The sequence below is a fragment of the Mesoplodon mirus genome (genome assembly GCF_964341445.2).
Source record: "Mesoplodon mirus genome assembly, chromosome: 5".
Lineage (NCBI taxonomy): Eukaryota > Metazoa > Chordata > Mammalia > Artiodactyla > Ziphiidae > Mesoplodon > Mesoplodon mirus.
Window position 1 is genome coordinate 148,361,354 of NC_138980.1, and position 21,130 is coordinate 148,382,483.

General features: G+C 38.6%; 3 protein-coding genes across 8 annotated transcripts in view; 2 read left to right on the forward strand and 1 right to left on the reverse strand.

Annotated features, from left to right (window-relative positions):
* LOC309804778 (uncharacterized protein C5orf34 homolog) overlaps nucleotides 1–8,374 on the forward strand; it is a 33,727-nt gene extending 25,353 nt beyond the window's left edge. For both annotated transcript variants that reach the window (XM_082622358.1, XM_082622359.1), the window contains exons 12-13: nucleotides 3,022–3,062; nucleotides 8,056–8,374. In XM_082622358.1, coding sequence (XP_082478484.1) covers nucleotides 3,022–3,062; nucleotides 8,056–8,249 — 235 coding nt within the window. In that variant the 3' untranslated portion in view covers nucleotides 8,250–8,374. The remainder of the gene's footprint in view (nucleotides 1–3,021; nucleotides 3,063–8,055) is intronic.
* A 1,746-nt stretch (nucleotides 8,375–10,120) lies between these two features.
* TMEM267 (transmembrane protein 267) overlaps nucleotides 10,121–21,130 on the forward strand; it is a 28,623-nt gene continuing 17,613 nt past the window's right edge. The window contains exon 1 of one of the 5 annotated variants that reach the window (XM_082622377.1): nucleotides 10,121–10,246. The gene's annotated coding sequence lies outside the window, so the exon portion shown is untranslated. Of the gene's footprint in view, nucleotides 10,247–10,578; nucleotides 10,631–11,485; nucleotides 13,316–18,575; nucleotides 19,025–20,564; nucleotides 20,739–21,130 lie in introns of those variants that run through there. The other 4 variants (XM_082622376.1, XM_082622379.1, XM_082622380.1 and 1 more) reach the window with 4 other exon arrangements.
* LOC309804241 (kinetochore protein Spc25-like) lies at nucleotides 16,260–18,099 on the reverse strand. Its single transcript, XM_082621474.1, has one exon. The coding sequence runs from the start codon at nucleotides 17,569–17,571 to the stop codon at nucleotides 16,891–16,893; it is 681 nt and encodes a 226-aa protein (XP_082477600.1). The 5' UTR covers nucleotides 17,572–18,099; the 3' UTR covers nucleotides 16,260–16,890.

Consider the following 21,130-nt stretch of genomic DNA (forward strand, 5'->3'; position numbering starts at 1 on the left):
TTTTAAACTTAATCTGTGTAGAAGAGCCAAGTAATCCTCAAAAATTAAAATGTTAAAAGGTAAACTGACTCTTTTTCCCAAAAAAACTTTCTCTTAGTTAAATATATTTAACTCCTATGATCTTTTGATAGCTTAAATCTTGAAAGTAATTTATCTTTAATTGGATATCTCATTTATTACATCTCATCATAGTATATTTCATCTGAAGATGTGAAAACTTCATATCAAAATGGGTGACTCTTTTAGTGTAATAAATTCATCCTGAAAACTTTATGGAAAAATTTAGAGTATATATATATATTTTTTATCTTAGTAATATTAAAGGAAATAAAATGTTGACTAACATAACAAGCTTTCAGAAAAAGTTGATTTTTAAATAATTTCTATTATATTAATTGCCTCCCCCAAATTAATTGATAATCAACAAATAAAGCAAGATTTCAGTCCCTCCTGCGTTCCTTTCAGTGTGTAGGGGACTAGAACTGGGCTCCGAAGGAATATTTAGGGAAATTAAGACATTTTAGGGAGGAAGCAAGGGCAGAGGTAAAAAAGGGTATTTTGGCTTGTGGAGATAGTAAGAAGTTAATTTTTATGCAGCAGACACTTACCTGCTTGGGTGTAGTGTGACTTTGATGGATAGGAATAGACCTTGTAATCAATAGAGGAATTCAGACTTCATAGAATTACAAGTTCCTATATGGAAAAATGACAGGAAGAAAGAGCCTTAGGAAGGTTAGTGTCACTGCAAGAGTATAATCTGATTATATTGGAAAAGAAGGATATCAGGAACAATTTAGGAAGCTTTAAATTAAAGTAAGTTGTAAGAGGACTTACCTGGTGGTCCAGCTGTTAAGACTCCGAACTCTCAATGCAGGGGGCCCAGATTGGATCCCTGGTCAGGGAACTAGATCCCACATGCCGTAACTAAGAGCCCACATGCTGCAACTAAAGATCCTGCGTGCCGCAACTAAGACCTGGCACAGCCAAATAAATAAATAAAAAGAATAAGCTGTAAGGTGTCTTAGTGCATGGTGCATGATGAAAAATATATATAAACAGTAAGCTTGATTCTTATCACCTTTTCCTAAGTTACTTAGAGAAAGGTACAATCAAATCAGTAGATGTTATTTGAATATCCAGATATCTTAAGGATTCAGCTTTCCAGGTCCCTCTCTTCAGCTACAGTTTGGGAGCAGAAAAGTTGCCTTAATAGCTAGCAAAAAACATAGTTGGGAAGAAAGGGAAATTGTACATGGCTATAAAACTGGTTACTTCATCATTGCTCAGCTGGCAAAGTTTGTAAAATGCTAGCCTTTTTATATGAAAGCTTAGAGGAGGATAACTGTCAAGACAAACTGAGAAGTGAGGGGGTAAGAGAAGTACAGATTGGTGAAAGCAACTATGGGTGGAAGCAATGCGGAGCGGAGGGGAGACAAAGGAATTGAGTGGGGAGGAGAGATACAGCACTTGAACAGCTCCATTCCCCTCTCAAAGCCTAAGACATCTCCACAAGAATCAGATGATTCTTGTTTTCTTGTCAAAGTGGATAGGTTGAAGGGAGAGAAGAGATCGCATACTAAACAGCTACCTAAATTGTATTTCAGCTATAAACATAATATACAGCTACCTAAATTGTATTTCAATATTTTATTTCCAACTCACCTTATATTATTAGCTTACTCGTTCAACTTTTTAGTAGGAATGCTTGTCAAAAAATAGTACAGGAGATATTTCATAAGACGTTGGTTTATCATATGAGTGACAGCATTAAAGGTAGTTTGTATGGTTCTGGGTGTACCCAGAAAATGTGTCTCATGTTTAAAAAAGGCAGGGGGAGTGTGTTTTGCAATGATGAAGAGTCGGCGGGTTTTGGAGTAAGTCACATCCAGGTTTTTAGTACAGATGCTTAAAATGATGAAAGATCTCTTTTATTCTCCGTTCATAGGCTAGAGTACAAGGAAAGAGTGCAGGCTGATGAGGTGCATGTGGTCCATTGCGTATGGTCCCTTGTCTGCCAGTAAAGCAGACAAGTCGTATACCCTATTGTGAGCTGTGAAAAGACTTTTCTAGTGACTTGACTAAAGAGATGTTCTAGCATGAATGTCCTCATTATTTTTGCAGAGCTAGTCCAGTTACACTATTTTCTAGTTGTGTGCCACTGCTCATATTTCATCTAGTGATGAGGGAAAACACAAAGAGCACACACACATAAGAGGTTCTGCTGGATTTGTGTACATTTAGCCTTCTATCCCACACCAGTTGCCCCAATATCTGTTTCTGTGGAACATGGTAAGGGCTAATGTTCATATATTAACCCTTCAAGTCAAAAAGAGAATGTTTAGCATACTGTGCTTAAGCAAACAATGAAATGATTAGGTAGTCTATTCCAGAGAAATTTAATAGAAAGTAGTTATTATGTTTTGACACCTAATTCAGTCATATAAAAAGTTGGCCCTGGAGACCATCCATTCCCTAAGAGTTCCATATAAATGAGGTCTTACTATATGTGTAAGATCCCTTCTCCTCCAAAGAAACTATCTAGGTATGAAGATCAGAAAATTAAATAGTTCAAGAGAAAGCATTACAAAGAAGTTTATGATTAATTAACATACTGCTGTAGGAATTCAAAGAAGAGAGTATTTCTTTCATAGAAGTGATGAGATTTTAGTAGGTTTTTAAAGTTTTAGTAAACCTTGAGGAGGAAAGTAGAAGATATGCCACATCAGTACTGAGTTGTAGCAGGAAGGCCCATTACCTTCAAACCTCAATACTTAATTCAAAAGTCCTGGAGGTGGAGGACTTTTATTCACTTGCCTTACTCATGAAAGGCACTCAGTAAGCATCAGTTGAGTCAAGGTGATTTGTTGCTCAATAAAGCCAATATAAAGAGAATTCTTAACCTCTAGGTTCTTATGTCAAAAATTCTAATCTTTATGAAAAAAAAATTAAGTATGCTCATTTGAAATATTGTGGATATAAAAGAATCAGACAACTAGCATGAGTTTTTTTTTTTTTGCACAGGTCTGTGGCTTCTGAACTTGAAAAGATACAGAAGTTTAACTGTATCCTTTAAACAGAATCTATTGTCCTGCGTAATTTTTCCCTTTCCATTGTAGGCTTAATTCATGACTCTGTACTTTATATTAATCCATTACTTATATATTACAGAGCTTTATTGAATAATATTTAAGATTGTAATTTAAGATGTATCTTGTTTATAGGAGGTACATCATGTTAGCATTTGTACTTTTCATTGGGTTTAACTCAGCAAAGGACAGTGAACTAGGGTTAAGATATCCTATGGAGACTTTCACACTTATATAATTATATTCTAAATTATAACTGAGAACTATCTCTGACTTCTTTCTTTTGTAAAATTTGTAGGATTTTTATATACTATTATTTGTAAAAAATTTCAGCTTTATTGAGATATAATTGAAAAAATTATAAGATACTTAAATAGTATATCATAGTGACCTGACACACATACACATTGTGAAAGGATCACCCTATCTTGTTAATTAACACATATATCACTTTACATATCTATCTTCCTCCTCTCCTCTATCTCACCACCCCTCCCGGGGGAGGTGGTGGTCTGATTTCCACCCTCCCAACAAACCTCAGTCATACAACACAGTGTTATCAACTACAGTCACCATGTTATACATTAGATCCTCAGACCTTATTCATCTTATAGCTGAAAGTTCATATGCTTTTACCAACCTCTCCCTCTTTCCCCACCCCCAGCCCCTGGCAACTACCAGTCTACATTCTGTTTCCATGAGTTTGACTTTTTAAAAAATTCCACATATGAGTGACACCATGTAGTATTTGTCTTTCTCTGTCTAGCTTAGTTCACTTAGCAAAATGCCCTCAAGGTCCATCTGTGTTGTTGCAAATGGCAGAATTTCCTTCTTTCTCATGGCTGAGTAGTGTTCCATTGTGTGTATGTATATGTACCACATCTTCTTTATCCATTCATCCAACAGTGGACACTTAGGTTGTCTCCATATCTTGGCTATTGTGAAAAATGCTGCAGTGAACGTAAGAGTACAGCTATCTCTTCAACAGACTGTTTTCATTTCTTTTGTTTTGTTTTGGTTTGGGTTTTTTTGCGGTATGTTGGCCTCTCACTGTTGTGGCCTCTCCCGTTGCGGAGCACAGGCTCCGGACACGCAGGTTCAGCGGCCATGGCTCACCGGCCCAGCCACTCCGCAGCATGTGGGATCTTCCCGGACCGGGGCATGAACCCATGTCCCCTGCATTGGCAGGCAGAGTCTCAACCACTGTGCCACCAGGGAAGCCCCAACTGTTTTCTTTTCTTTTGGATATATACCCAGAAGTAAGATTGCTGGATCCTATGGTAGTTCTATTTGTAATTTTTTGAGGAAACTTCCATACTGTTTTCCACAGTGGCTGTACTAATTTATATTTCTACCAAGGTACACAAGGGTTCTCTTCTCTCCATATCCTTACCAACACTTGCTATGTCTTTTTTTTTTTTTTTTTTTTTTGCAGTATGCGGGCCTCTCACTGCTGTGGCCTCTTCCATTGCAGAGCACAGGCTCTGGACGCGCAGGCTCAGCAGGCTCAGTGGCCGTGGCTCACGGGTCCAGCCGCTCCGCGGCATGTGGGATCTTCCCGGACCGGGGCACAAACCCATGTCCCCTGCATTGGCAGGCGGACCCTCAACCACTGCGCCACCAGGGAAGCCCTGTCTTTTTTTTTTTTTTTTTTCTGTACGCGGGCCTCTCACTGTTGTGGCCTCTCCCATTGCGGAGCACAGGCTCCCGACGCGCAGGCTCAGTGGCCATGGCTCACGGGCCCAGCCGCTCCGCGGCATGCAGGATCTTCCCAGACCGGGGCACGAACCCGTGTCCCCCTGCATCGGCAGGTGGACTCTCAACCACTGCGCCACCAGGGAAGCCCCAACCTGTCTTAATTTTTTGATGATAGCCATTCTAATAGGTGTGAGGTGATAACTCATTGGTTTTGATTTGCATTTCCCATAATGATTAGTGATGTTGAGCACCTTTTCATGTACCTGTTGGCCATCTGTATGTCTTTGGAAAAGTACCTATTCAGTTCCTCTGCTCATTTTTAAATTTTTTTTTTTTTTTTTTTTTTGCTATTGAGTTGTAGTAGTTGCTTGAATATCTTGGATATTAACCTCTTACCAGAAGTATAATTTGCAATATTTTCTTCCATTCCATAGGTTGCCTTTTCATTTTGTTGAAGGTGTCCTTGGCTGTGCAAAAGATTTTTAGTTTGACAAGTACCGCTTGTTTATTTTTGCTTTTGTTTTCTTTGCTTTTGGTGTCAAAAAGTCATTGCCAAGACTGATGTCAAGGAGTTTATTACACCCTATGTTTTCTTCTAGGGGTTTTATGGTCTCAGGTCTTACATTCAAGTCTTTAATCCATTTTGAGTTGATTTTTGTGTATGGTGTAAGGTAGAGGTCCAGTTTTCCTGACATCGTTTATTGAAGAGTCTATCCTTTCTCCATTGTATATTTTTGACTGTTGGTTGTAAATTAATTGACCATTACAGACGTACGTGACTTTATTTCTGGACTTTTTATTCTGTTCCATTGATCTATATTTCTGGTTTTTGCCATACTGTTTTGTCATACTGTTTTGATTACTATAGTTTGAAATCAGAAAACTTCCAGCATTGTTCTTCTTTCTCAAGTTTGCTTTGGCTATTTGAGGTCTTTTTTGGTTCCATACAAATTTCAGTAGTTTGTTCTATTTCTGTGAAAAATGCCATTGGAATTTTGTATTGTTCAATACATTGAATATTGTATTGAATCTGTAGATTGCTTTGCATAGTATGGACATTTTAACAATATTAATTCTTCCAGTTCATGAGTACAGAATATCTTTCCATTTATTTGTGTCTTATTCTGTTTCATCTAATGTCTTATAGTTTTCAATGTACAGATCTTTCACCTTTTTGCTTAAATTTATTCCTAGGTATTTTATTCTTTTCGATGTAATTGTAAATGGAATTGTTTTCCTAATTTCTTTTTCTGGTAATTCATAATTTATTTATTTTTATAAATTTTATTTATTTATTTATTTATTTTTGGCTGTGTTGGGTCTTCGTTGCTGCGTGCAGGCTTTCTCTAGTTGCATCAAGTGGGGGTTGCTCTTCGTTGTGGTGTGCGGGCTTCTCGCTGCAGTGGCTTCTCTTGTTGCAGAGCATGGGCTCTAGGCGTGCAGGCTTCAGTAGTTGTGGCACGTGCACTCAGTAGTTGTGGTTCATGTCCTCTAGAGCTCAGGCTCAGTAGTTGTGGTACATGGGCGTAGTTGCTCCATGGCATGTGGGATCTTCCCGAACCAGGGCTCAAACCCACATACCCTGCATTGGCAGGCGGATTCTTTTTTTTTTTTTTTTTTTTTTGCGGTACACGGGCCTCTCACTGTTGTGGCCTCTCCCATTGTGGAGCACAGGCTCCGGACACGCAGGCTTAGCGGCGATGGCTCACGGGCCCAGCTGCTCCGCGGCATGTGGGATCTTCCCAGACCAGGGCACGAACCCGTGTCCCCTGCATCGGCAGGTGGACTCTCAACCACTGCGCCACCAGGGAAGCCCTGGTATTAATTCTTGTTTAAAGATTTAGTAGAATTCACCAATGAAACCATTTATGTTGGGAGGTATTTGATTACTACTGATTCAATTTCCTTACTAGTAATCAGCCTGGATTCAGTATGTTTCTAGGAATCTAACCATTTCTTTTAGGGTGTCCAATATGTTGGCCTATAATTGTTCATAGTAGTCTCTTATGATCCTTTGTATTGTGTGGTATTGGTTGTGATTTCTCCTCTTTCATTTCTAATTTTATTTGTTTGAGTTCTCTTTTTTTCTTGATAAGTCTAGCTAAAGGTTTGTCTATTTTATCTTTGCAAAAACACCCCAGCTCTTTGTTTCACTGATATTTTCTTTTGTGTATAAGCTCCTTCCAGGGAGATAGCACCAACCTTGAGTAGGCCAGAGAAAGAATGTGGAGATATCATCTGCCAGCCTCCTGAGTCTCCAGGGAGGATCACATTCAGCCCCGAGGCACATGCTAAATTAGAAGCTTTTAAAACATGCAAATAGGCATACCTCAGGCAGCAGCTTTTAAAGTATGCAAATAGCCCTCTTTGAGGGAAAGACTGGGAGATGGGTGTTTCTGTCTGCTCAGAGCTAGGAGTTTTAGGGGCCTTTTCCACACTTAGAAGTCTTAAAAGTTGGAGCATTAGATCTTGGGTCAAACCGTTTACTCCTCAGGGAGAAGCTGGGAATTGTGAGTTCCCCCCTATTGTGGTAAGGGTGGGGTTTATAGTGAAAGTGTGTCTCAACCTTTCTTACCCATTTAATTGTGGATATTTTCTTATTCACTCAGTGTATAGGAGTCACTCTGGTAGTTCCTGGATTTCTGACAGCAAGAATTTCTCCGTGTGTAGCTGTAGATTCAGTGTCACATTTGTGGGAGGAGGTGAGTTCAGGAACCTCCTACATCATCAGCTTGGACTGGACTCTTACTTCTTTTTCTTATTAAACCTTTTGTTCTGTACATTCCTATCCCACTCATCTAAATTTCTTTTATCCTGTTATTTTTCCATAATCCTATTCAAATAATAAAAGTAGCTCTGCAACAGAGGACAGATTCTTTTCACTCTAGATGTTTTAAGTTAAAAATACCCTACACAGATTGTTTATATTCCTCTCACCCCTACTTTGGTTCCCTTTTATTCCCATATCACTTCTTCATTTAAAGAAATGTTACTGAGGTTTTAATTCTTTTATTTCCTCCCTGTCACCAAACTTCCATCCAAATACGGACATACATACTCTCTTTTCCTTTCCCCCTCTTATAGTCTTAACTTGTTTCTTCATCTATAAGGGATAGACTTGATAAATTCTTAAGTCCCAACTCTATTATGAATCCAAGAGATCTTCCTCCCAATGGAGAAATAATATTTTAATATGAAGGCTAGGCTTTCTGAATTAAAAACAATTACAATGAAAAATATGGGGGAAAAGCTCCTTAACTAAGCAACTTAGTATTATTGGAGAACAGTGGTGTCCTAAGCCAGATTTCTAACAAGAAAAATGAACAGTCTTTGGATCACTGTAAACCAGAATCTCCAGAAACCTTGCTAAAGGAAGTTAATGAAAAGAGTGTATCAGTGGCATTGAAAAAAACCTCTGAAATCCTTCAGGATATTGACTGTCTTCTATCAAACTCTAAAAGGTGAAATATGGAGTTATTACAATATATTATTAAACCTTGAGGATGTTATTTCAAGTGACTGGTAGAAAATTACTAGAAATTATATATATGACTTCTGTACAATGATTATATGAGAAATGACATTTAACTTTGGAGGTATTTTACCTAACTTGTAAATTTTAAAATATGTATTTTATTAATAAAGAACTATTTTAAAAATTTGAACAATTTCTTATCTCAGATTTGAGAAAAAAATTTATAAAACTGTAGTTGCTGTTTTGTCTAGTGGAGCATTCACTATTAATCACGTTTTTTTCATTTTACTTATGCAGAATTGTATACATTGATCATTTGCTATTTAGTCTCTCCAAGTATTTTTCAGTAGAACCATGAAAAGAGAATTAGATCTTAAAAAAACAAAATGAAAAACCTTAATGTGGGCAATATTGCTTCAAGCTAAGAATCGAGCACTTTAGCTAAGACTAAATTTTATCTGGACTATCTCATGTACCAGATATTTTCATTTGTTTTGAACATCTCCAAACATTTATGCTACAAAGTGTATGAAACCAAAAGAGAAATGAGCTCACCAAAAGTGCTATATATTACACCTGTCTCTTGGGAAAGAACAAAACCATACTTCTAAAAAGACTTCAAGGTTATACCAGACATAATCAGAAATGTTCAAATTAACTTATGATTTCTTGAAAAGACCAGTCTCTTCACATAAAAGAGAAGAAGCAACAGAGGAAAACGGGAAAAATAGAGCAAAGCCAGCAGAGTGTAGTAGGTTAGGAGAGATAATGTAAGCAGTTTGAATGGGCACAATGCTCTCTTTAGCTCCTCTCACAATGGGCTCCCTGCCACCTTCAGGTCTCAGCACAAATATCCCTGCCTCAGAGGGGCCTCCCCCAGTTACTATTACACCACCATGTTTACTTCCTTTAGAGCACATATTTCAATCATCCAACTTCTTTGTGGTCTATATCCTCCACTAGAACTTGAGCTCCATAAAGTTATTTTATAGTCTTATTACCAAGCATAGTGCCTGGCATATTGAGAGCACTCAGTATGTATTGTGTAATGAACAGTCCCTTTGGGCAGCAGACTGCCCACAGAGAAAATAACTAAGTTCTGTTTTGGTTGCAGTAAACCACCTATGTTGTCCCTAAATAACTCTAGAAAGCCTAGACTATAAGAAATGCACCCATGCTGCCATAAGGGTAATGTCATACTGTTACTGCATTCAGACAGAAAAAATTTGTTCTTAACATGACTAAAAGCACCCAATATTGTGGTTAATGTGTTCAGTAATATTTTTAATAAGCTTTTAAGCTTTTTAAGCTGTGCAGGTAAAATATGTATAATTTCCTCCCTCAGTTGAGTCTTTCCCGTTGGCTAAGAACCAAGAGTGTGACAAACAATGAAAAGTTCTGTAACTGAAACTCAGCCACACTTTAAGATTCCGTGAAAGACCTAGAAGTTTGCTTGGGATTGAAGATTCGGATTCTCTATGGTCTCCTTCAACTATGTACTTAATATAATCCCATTGCCGCCCCTGCATTACATCCAACACTTGTTTTGAGAAACCAGGTAGGAAGGAGAAAGAAATTTTCCTCTTTGAGCCCCCGCTTTTCGCCCAGTGCTTACTAGAGCCACATGTCAAGCTCGATGTCTCCTTGGTGCTCACAGAGCAGCCACCACTAGGTTGTCTCTTTTTTCGACTCTTGGGCATTCAGTAGTCATGATTAAGCGTTCTAGCCTTCTCACCGCTGTCCACAAGAAAAAGCTGCCCCCAACGTATACCGCACAGCGCCAAAGAGTAATTATCAAGAGCTCCCCAAGGGGGCGGTGGAGCGCCACAGAGGAGCGTCAGGTCCGCAAAGTCGCCCGGTCTTGCGGAGTGAAAAACTCTCTCCTACGCCCACCCTAAAGGATCCTGTGCAGGAAGTCGGAAACATCTCTACATCTCCGGGACAGCCGGCGGCACCTCTGGGCAGAAACCCGCGCGTCCCATATTCGGTGAGGTTAATTCGCGTCCCTGGCTTCCCGCCGCCGCGTGGGTGCGCTGTGGACGGCGCCGGCTAAGCAGAGAATGAATCCCCAGGGTCGAGAGAGGGGAACCAACAAGGCACTTTTCACTTCCCACCCGTCGTCCCAAATGTGTCCTTTTGGGGAGCACGACGGTACGGGAACTCGAGGTACCCAACCCCTCGGCTTAAGAGCCCTCAAGCCGCGTTCCTGGCCGCTCAGAGTGGAACCAGTATCCCGGCGTCCTCTCGGCCGGCGTCGCGGGCTGCAGCCGCTCAGGCCCGCGGCCGGCGTCTCTATGGTACCGACGGAAGAGGGTATAAGGGCGGGGCCGCCGTTCGCGCGGCCGGCTTGTTTCAGCCGGGGGAGCAGACGGTGGGTGCGGCTGATCCTCAGCGAGGGACCGGGCGGGAGGGGACTGTATGGACGCCGCGAAACTGCGTCCTGAGGTGGCAAGCCGGAGGCGGGGACCACCTGAACCTGAAGTCTAGAAGATCCAGGTTCCCGATGGGGAAGGCGTGGAGGGGCGGCAGTCGCGTGGGACCCGAGAGCAGGCGGGGTGTGCTCGACAGACACTGGCCGGTGTCTCCGGGATCTGCGCGATCCCTGCACGGCCCTCCTGCTTCGTCGCGCCTTATAGATCCCATGGGCATCGAGCCCTCGCCTAGGCTTCGCGCCCCTGGCGTTTCCCTGGCTCTGGGAGGGCTGCCGGGGATCTTGCCAGAGTTGCCCATTGCCATCTTACCAGCCACGAGGGCCCTTAAGGCGCCCAGGCTCCCGGGAGGCGTGATTGTGGAGACTGTAACTTGTTCCCTTCCCTGCAGACGCCAGGGCTTTCCACCTATTTTCTTAATCGACATTTTAAAAATTATTGAATCATGCCAACCTTAGGAAAGAATGACTTCGGGAATTTGCTAAGACTTGAAACATGTTGAAATTCAGAATCGTATGTATTTGTAATGGTCATAGGAAAGAAACATTTTATATGCAGGTTACGAAAAGTATCCGTGAAAGTGAGCAAGATTTGTGTTTCCTTTCTTTGCAAATTAGCTGAATTAGATTTGGCATCTGCTTTGAGTACTATAGCATTAAAGAAAGTAAATATATATTAAGTTTCACAGCAACTACAGTTCATTGAAGAGGACTTATTTGTAAAGCATAATAAAGGCAGTTTTCGGATTTTAGACGGTGCTTTTTCCTCAGGTGTTTGTAAATATTTGTGATGGGGTTTGTGGGGGGGAGAAGGGGGTGAAGCAGAAAAGGACATTTCTGTTGGGAATTTGCTACCTCTTATTTTTTTGGTAGAAATAACGTCAGAGATTATTAACAAACAGTGCACAACAGTGTGTAAAGTAACTGGCTAAGTATGTGTTTGTCGGGTTAAGGAAAGGGAGGATTACTACTAGGTATACTTTGAAGACCCCATAGTTGATGGCATAGTACTCTTATGGGAATGGTGCGTGGCAGAGTTTGGCCATTGCCGAAAATGGCTCCCGCAAGTCATAGAGAGACATTTATGATCTGGGTAACTGGCTGTTATGGCAGAAATCATTCCAAATAATATCTTCAGTTCACAGGCTGAGGATTGCTAACCTGCTCACCCCCTGTATTAGTATAATGAAATATTAAACACCTTGAGCACATTAACTTCATGCGTGACAAGTTTAAGAAAATTATAATTACTGCTCTTAATGAACTTGCCAACAAAAGTGAATATGTAAAATAAAGGTATTTTACAGTTTAAGATGTTCTGGAGTCCATTCTATTTATGAGGGAGGAGCAGGAAGTGGAAAGAGGAAGCAGAGAGAAGAAAAATGGGACACTTAGGTGTTCTAGTCAGAGACAATAAATAAGAGGAAGTACACCTATTAAATTACTTTCTCATACTCAGAATCTACTCTAAATATCTGCACCAGTAGTTGGAGTGGAATAGATGTCGGAACTGTGTGTTTCTGGGACAATAATTATACCTTTCTTGAAAAGAGAAACTACTGTTTTAGCTATCCATGCTGCATAACAAATTACTGTACCCCAAAACTTAGAGGCTTAAAACAGTAAACAGTTATTATCTCACTGTACCTTTGGGCCAGAACTTTTGGAAGAGACTTAGCTGGAAGGTTCTGCTCAGGGTCTCATGAAGTTGTAGTCCAGATGTTGGCAGTGCTGCAGGCATCTGCAGGCTTGACTAGGGCTGAAAGGATCTGCTTCTGAGTTCGCTCAGGTGAGCTTTTTGTTCCTCTCTCATCAAGCAAGCTGTTTAAGCTTTCCATTTAAAATGCATTTTGTGCTGCCCCATTATGTGTATCTGTTCCTATTCATAAAGTACTACAGTATATAGACATTTGGAAAACAGTAAGTTTTTCTTTTTCACGTTGCTTTAAATTTGGATCATCATTTAAATACTTTAAGTGATCTTCTCATGTTTCACTTTGCTCATGACACTTCATTAGCTACTCGATCCTTTTTGTATCTGAACTCATCGAGTAAAACATTAGGTGAGTACATTTAAATATATTTAGTGATGACAAAAATTGTTTAGTGAGTAAAAGAAGATGGATGTAATGAAATGGCTTTATAGAGACATCATGCAATTTGCAATTAGGTGTATAATGACCTTTTGTCTGCTTTCTAGGATGAGACTTGACAATAAATTTGCAATTAAATGCATATAGAAGCATAGTTTGAGCGGCAGAAGAGCTTTTCTGTTAGGCCTCTGTGTATACTGTGCCCAGCCTACGTTCTCCTCACAACTCATCCACCTGACTGGCCTTCTTTCTTCTTAGGGCTAATTTACAGGCCACGGCTCACCGAAGGAGGGGGATATTGCTCTGCGGCTATACCTCTCTGGCTTGGTCATTAATTCCAGCTTTCTGTGTCCCAGTTCCCATCCAGCTAAGTGGATAATGATATTATCTTTGGTTCAAAGGAATATTTTATAAACTTTAAAATTATATGCACTGAGCCTTTAAACACATTGACTTCTTTATCCATTCAGGTGTCAGATGTTTACTTTGCAAAGCAGAGACCTGATTCATGATGTGTGGAACTATAAATCCTAAGGTATATGGAAAGGATTCATAACCTTGGAGGTTTCTTTTGCATTTTGGTCATATCTCTTGGTTGAAAGTATCTTGAAATCATTATTTCCTAATCCTGGAAGAATCTGTGGACTATAACTCAATCTTAGTGCTTTAGAGAACAATTTTCATTTTTCCAAATGACTAAGAATTTGAGGATGGTTTTAGATTCCATTGTCATTAACAAACTAGTTGTTCTCTGCAAAGCAAGTATTCTTCACACTAATAAAAAAACTTAAAGGAACCTGCATAAGTTTATTTCATCTGGAGATACAGAAATCTTTCATACAGGCTTTTCATGTACCAACCAATACATAAATGTAAATACATTATTTTTATATTATACTATAAATTTGACTTGTGAGATTTGCATACAATTTTATTAATGTTTATTAATGTTATATATTCTAATATTTTATTAATATTTATAATGTTATAAATATGTTTCTACATTTTTAAAAATTATACTTTTAAGAAGCTGAGTTTAGCATCATGGTCTGAGTTATTAATTATTTCTAACTTTTCAAAGGAGCTTTACTGGTTTTGTTTTCATGATAGTAATACATTAAAAATTTTTATGAAATCAAAGAAAAGGGAAAAAAAGTAATGATCACATGTAAGCCCACCAGTGAGAGACAAGCCAAATGAACAGCCTTCCAGATTTTTTATGCATATGCACATATTTTTAACAAAAATGTAATATTTTACATATTATTTTTAGGCTACCTTTTAAATTTTAATATCTATTGAGCATTTCCTATGTCAACAAATATGGGAATAAGTATTTTTTTAATGACTGCATAATTGTATGGAATTTATTTCACTAGTCCTGTATTTTGGACACAGTTTCTAATTTTTCCTTATTATAAACAATGCTGTGCTGAACATCCATGTGTAACTCTTTGTATTTATCTAATTAGTTTCTTAGGATAATTTCCTAGAATTGGAAATCCTGAGTCAAGTGTTTGCTCATTTATTAATCATTTTTGATACATATTGTCAAATTGTCTGCTAGAAGAGTTATACCAATTTATACAACTGCTAACACTCTGATCGTTTCCCCACCACAAACAAATCATTAGCAATCTTTCGTCGATCTTATGTTGAAATCTCATTGTTTTAAATTCAATTGATTACCAATAAAGTTGAAATCTTTTAATAGTTTTCTTTGACCGTTTGTATTTATTCCTTTTCCAAATTCCCTTTTCATAGACATTGCCATGTTATTATTGGGATATGTATTTTTTCTTCTTGTTAGTTTTAAAAGCCCTTAGTAAAGTAGGGCTTCTAATCTTTCTCCGTCATAAATGTTCAAATTTTCCTCCATTTATTAGTCTTTAATTTTGACAGGCAGAAGTCTACATTTTTATATAGTCATGTCTATCAGTATTTTTTTTTTTTTTTTTTTTTTTTTTGCGGTACGCGGGCCTCTCACAGCTGCGGCCTCTCCCGTTGCGGAGCACAGGCTCCGGACGCACAGGCTCAGCGGCCATGGCTCACGGGCCCAGCCGCTCCGCAGCATGTGGGATCTTCCCGGACCGGGGCACGAACCCGTGTCCCCTGCATCGGCAGGTGGACTCTCAACCACTGCGCCGCCAGGGAAGCCCCGCAGCCACATTTTTTAACTCTAAAGTTTGGTGCCGGACGCACCATGGAGCTCGCACGTCTTTCTGCTGATCTGTCAGCTCACCTTGCTGGCATGAGCAAGCAACTAGGCCTGCAGCTCCTTCAGCCTTCACCATATCTTCCTTCAGCTTCTCCAAATCCTGGGCCTGCAAGTGCAGCCCCAAGGTCAAAGAGTGCCAGCCTCTCCTGCAGATCACCCACAGCATCAAAACTGGATTTGGTGGGCTTCCCTGGTGGCGCAGTGGTTGGGAGTCCGCCTGTCGATGCAGGGTAAATGGGTTCGTGCCCCTGTCCGGGAAGATCCCACGTGCCGCGGGGCCGCTGGGCCCGTGAGCCATGGCCGCTGAGCCTGTGCATCCGGAGCCTGTGCTCCGCAACCGGAGAGGCCGCTACAGTGACAGGCCCGCGTACCACAAATCAAAACAAAACAAAACAAAAAACTGCCAAAACAATATTATAGTAGCTGTACTATTTTTGACTTTAAAGGTAATGTTTCTTGGTTTTCATTCATTTTGGTTTCTTATAACCTAGCAGTTCTTAATGTTTAGTGAACATAAGAATTACCTGGTATTTGCACTTGCTAAAAATGGAGATTTCCAGGAACACATGCTACATTTTACTAAATGCCATTTAATCATTTAATAGGCAATACCTGGTGGATAACAGATACAATGTATGATGATTTTTATTTAATTCATTCAATAAATACTTGTTGAGCATCCACTGTGTGCTAAAAGATAGTGGTGAACAGACAGACAAAGTCTGCTCTCTGAGCTTTTGTTTCCTTTCCTGAAATGTTTACAGAGCATAAACACTTGAAAAGTAAGCAAGTCTTTTGGCTCTAACAGAATTATTTGCACCACCATTTAAGCTTAGTTTCTTCGAGCTAATTAGGTCACTATTTTTCTTTTAAGCAGTTTAAAAGTGATAAATTATATATTGCATTGAGGTCAGAGAATTTGGCCTGAACATTTCCACTTTTTAGATTTTGTTGAAGTTTTTCTAGTGGATGAGTAAATGTGTAATTAAATTTTATAAATGAGCCAGAGACATTTGGAAATAGTGTGTATTCTATGTAATATACAGTTTTAGACCTGTATATGAAATAAAATTTATAATTAAATTATTCAGACTATCTATATCTTTTTTTTTGCTACTTGACCTAATTCATGTAAGCACGATTTGACATGTAAGCATCTTCTTATATAACTTTACTATGACTTGAATATTTTATCCCTTTTAGTCCCACTAAGTCTTTTGCCATAAATTGTGTTTGATGGTAGTATTACCACAGCTGCTTAATTTTGTTTGTGTTTTCTAGGTATGTATTTTCTCATCTCTTTATTTTCTATATTGCTGAGACTTTTTGTTTGAGATATTTTCTTATGAACAGTAACTTGGGAGATGTTTACTTCTGTTCCAATCTGTCTCTTTATAGAGAAATTTAATACATTCACATGTATTATAGTATTTGTGTTTAATGTGTTTGTTTCCTTTTTTATTTTTTTGGTGGGTGGGGGTGGGAGTAAAATTTTCTTCTTCATTTTTTTCCTTTTCTGTTTTGCTATATTGAGCAAGTTTTCTGTATTCCTCTCCTTCCCCTAGAAATTTAGAAGTGCTGCTCCTTATTTTTTCCCCAGAAATCATATATAAAAGTGTTATAATTTCTAAGGCAAAAATCTTAAAATTTGCAGTTGTCACATAGGGGCCACAATTTAGTTGTTTAGAACCCTATTGTCATAGTCCTGTTCTCCCAGAGCTCTGTAATTGTTGTCCCGCAATATTTGGTGCTGGTGTTAATCACATTCTCTTTCTTTTGCAGATAACCATTGTTGTTGATGATGATGTTTATTTTTGGACGTGGAAACTCTTAAGGATTTTCTCTTTATTTTTATTTTTATTTTTTAACGGTTTTTATATACTATTTATACATTAATTATAAACAATAGCAGTAAAAGCTTTCTGAACATTGGCAAGAAAAGCCGAAAAATTATTGGTCTTCCTTACATTTTCTTGAAATTCTGCTAGGCACTCAAGATGAGGAGCACTATCTGACACTTCATAGTCCCTTGTTTCATTTAGGCTCAGGGAAAACATAAATGGGCTCTCAGGATGCTTAGGGTCAATATTAGTGAATATAAACTGCAACTTATCACCATAAATTTTTCGAATTTCTAGTCCAAGTCGATCTGTATACAGGTCTGCAGATTTCTGTAGCCTTTTCAACCTCTCTTCATTAGCTTTGTTAGTAGTGGAAATAGTTTCCCTCTTCCTAGCATATTCTTCCTTAAGATCCTGGATATTTGCAGTCAGTGTGTCCAATTCCTGCTTTTTGTCTTTTACTTTAGCAATCAACTTCAACAAATTCTCTTTCTTTTCTTGAATGAGCTTATTCTGCCTGCAGATCTGATTTTGATATTCCAGAAACATCTCAACCATTCGTTCTTCTTCCTTTAATTTCACAGACAGCTTTTCTGCAAATGCTTTAATGGAATCCTTGTAGGTATCTCTTAGGCCCACCATCTGACAGGAGGTGCCACTGACAGTGCTTTTGAATTTTTTCCAAAATTCATTTATGCTTTTATCGAATAGTGCCAGTTCATCCTCTACCATTTTGTAAGACAATGCGATACCAGCCAACAGTGGGTCTCCAGAATCAGATCCTGCAGCTGCGCCAACTTTCCTATTTCAAAACTCTCTTTATTTTTTGAATTTGTTTTTTCTTTCAATGCCCAAATCTTTGTCCTTTTTTTCTCCCTCAAGCTTTGGGAAAACTCTTTGAAAGTATTTTTACTCACTAATTGTGTTTTTTGAAGCATTCATTTTACTATACATTGCTTCTATTGACTTTTATTTGGGCCATCAGGTTTTTTATCCTCATAATCTCTTTCTTGTTTTCAGATGCTCCTTTTACATGAAAGGCTGCTACTGTTACTGACAATAAAATATTTTCCCTAACTTTTTAACATCTTTATTGGAGTATAATTGACATGTAATAAACTGTACATATTTAAAATGTGTGATTTGATATGTTTTGATGTGGGTATGAGACTGAACCGTGAAACTGTTACCACAATCAAGATAATGAATGTATCTGTCCCTCCAGTTTCCTTATGCTCCTTTTTAATCCTTCCTGCCCCTCCGGTCTCCATGCAATCACTGATCTGCTTTCTGTCACTTAGATTAGTTTGTATTTTCTAGAATTGTATATAAATGGAATCATACTATGTATTCTTTTAAAAAAATATTTCTAAATGAAAATTTCAAACATAAAAGGAGTATAATGAACTAAAGTATATCCATTACCTAAATTTAACAATTATAACATTTTCACATACTTGCTTCAATTATTTACTTTTTAAAAATAGACTTTTTTTTAAAATTTTTTTATTTTTATTTTTTTTCTTTTTGCGGTATGCAGGCTTCTCACTGTTGTGGCCTCTCCCGTTGCGGAGCACAGGCTCCGGATGCGCAGGCCCAGCGGCCATGGCTCACGGGCCCAGCCGCTCCGCGGCATATGGGATCCTCCCAGACCGGGGCACGAACCCGTATCCCCTGCATCGGCAGGCAGACTCTCAACCACTGCGCCACCAGGGAGGCCCGACTTTTTTTTTTTTAATATAGCAGTTTTAGGTTTACGGAAAAATGGAGCAGAGTAGAGAGTGTTCCCGTATATTCCTTCTACCTCTGCACACATTTCTCCCTATTAACTTTTTGCATGAGTGTGGCACATTTGTTACAATTAATGAACCAATATTGGTACATTATTATTGACTAAAGTCCATAGTTTACATTAGGGTTCATTCTTTGTGTTATACAGTTCTATGGGTTTTGACTATGTAATCTTTTTTGTTTTTTGGTCTGGTTTAGTGTTATTTTAAGGTTCATTCATGTTTTTGTATGATTCACGTTTTGGTTTCTTTTTATTTCTTTTTTTCCACATTTTGTTTATCCAGTTGGTTTCTTTCCAGTTTAGAGCTAATGTAAAGAAAGCTGCTATGAGCATTGATGTGCACGTCTTTGATGTGCAAGTCTCTGTGCAGATGTTTGCTCTCATTTCTCATAGGTAAATACCTAGGAATGGAATGACTGAGTCATATGGTAGGAGTATGTTCAACTTTTTCAGAAACTGGAAAGTTGTTGCATCATTTTACATTTCCACCAGCAGTGTATGAGAGTTCTGGTTGCTCCACATCTTGTCAACATTTGGAATGGTCAGTCTTAAATTTTAGCAGTTCTAATACTTATGTTTGGAGTCTCATTGTGGTTTTAGTTTCCATTTCCCTAGTCATGAATGATGTTGAACATATTTCATGTGCTTCTTGACCACCTGTATATCATCTTTGTAAAGTACCTTTTCAGATCTTTCACCCAACTTTGTATCAGTCTGTTTTTCTGTTATCATGTTTTGAGAATTCTTTGTTTTGTGTACAAATCCTTTATCAAATATGAGATATGCAAATATTTTCTCCCAGTCTGTGTCTTGTCTTTTCACTCTCTTAACATTGTCTTTCAAAGAGCAGAAGTTCTTAACTTTGATGAAGTTCAGTATATCAACTTTTTAAAACAGATGGAGCTTTTGATACTGACACTAAGAACTCTTGGTATAACCCAAGGACAAAAATATTCTCCTGTGTTTTCTTCCAGAAGTTTTACAGTTTTGTTTTACTTTTAGGTCTGTGATCCATTTTGAGTTAATTTTTGTATAGGGAGGAAGGTATGGATTGAGGTTCATTATTTTTGCATATGGCTATCCAATATTTCCAGCACCATTTGTTGAAAGGAATATCTTTTCTCCATTGACTTTCCTTTGCATGTTTGTCAAATAATCAATTGACCATTATGTGTGGATCTATTTGTGATCCCACTCTCTAGTCTGTTGCATTGATATATTTGTCCATCTTCATAACGATACCACATTCTTCATTACTGTAGCTTTATAATAAGACTTGAAATCAGATGGTGTAAGTCCTTCAACTTAGTTGTTTTTTAAAGATGTTTTCCTATTCTAGGTCTTTTGCATTTCCCTATAAATTTTAGAATATATACAATGAGGGCTTCCCTGGTGGCGCAGTGGTTGAGAGTCTGCCTGTCGATGCAGGGGACACGGGTTCGTGCCCTGGTCCGGGAAGATCCCACATGCCATGGAGCGGCTGGGCCTGTGCGACATGGCCACTGAGCCTGTGCGTCTGGAGCCTGTGCTCCGCAACGGGAGAGGCCACAACAGTGAGAGGCCCGCGTACCGCAAAAAAAAAAAAAAAAAAAAAAAAAAAATAGAATATATACAATGAGCTATGTATAGTTTTTATTACAGAATGGAGGTTGAATCTTTCTCAATAAATCATTTAGTTATTCTTTAAGTCTCAGAACTAAAACAAAACAATACAAAAACTTCAGGTATCACACAATGTTGATAACTTTAACTAGATAAGTGATTTCAATATTCTATGCCAGGCAAGCACTCAGAATTATGATTGCCTTTTTATGTCAGTTAAGGTTCTTTGGTTAGAGGTAACAGAAAGGAAAAGGGGACTTATTGGGAAAATCCTGAGGTAGCTCATGGAAGGTGAAAGGTGAGCTGCAGGAACCAGGGCAGCTCTGAGAACCTTAGAGATTGGACCTGAGGACTTGATGTCCTTATGATTCTTTTTTCCTAGGCTGTTCCATGTAGTGGAGTCCATGGTCTGTAAGAAGAAAAAGAACTTTCCCCATCAGCTCCACTAGGAAAAATTCTGGAAAGGAGTCTGATTGGCCCAGCTGGGGTCACCTTCATAAGCAGAGTAATCATTACTAATCACTACTATAAAATTATTACTAATTAGTAATTGCTTGTTAATCACTACTATTAATAAGGGATACAGGGAATTCTAATTGGTCAGCTCCAGAGTTTGGGTATTTTGATGAGCAGTTTTCCCAAAGGAAGTGGATGCTGTTATCAGAAAAAGTATGGAAAGCCGTTGCTGGGTACACAGACACAATGGATCCCCACTACTGTGTAGTACACATTGCTGAAAGAAAGAACTATTTGATGACCTCAAAGTAGTAGATTAGTCAGTGGGCTTTCTTAAATTTCCCTTGACACATGCTACCATCTAAACTGTTGTTCCTACAAAGCTAATCTGTTCTCTTTGGGCCACGTGGCATGTTATATATAAATGTAAGAAATACTATT

Excerpts from the sequence above, each read along its gene's own strand:
- LOC309804241 (XM_082621474.1), bottom strand. The coding sequence starts at position 17,571 with ATGGTAGAGGATGAACTGGCACTATTCGATAAAAGCATAAATGAATTT.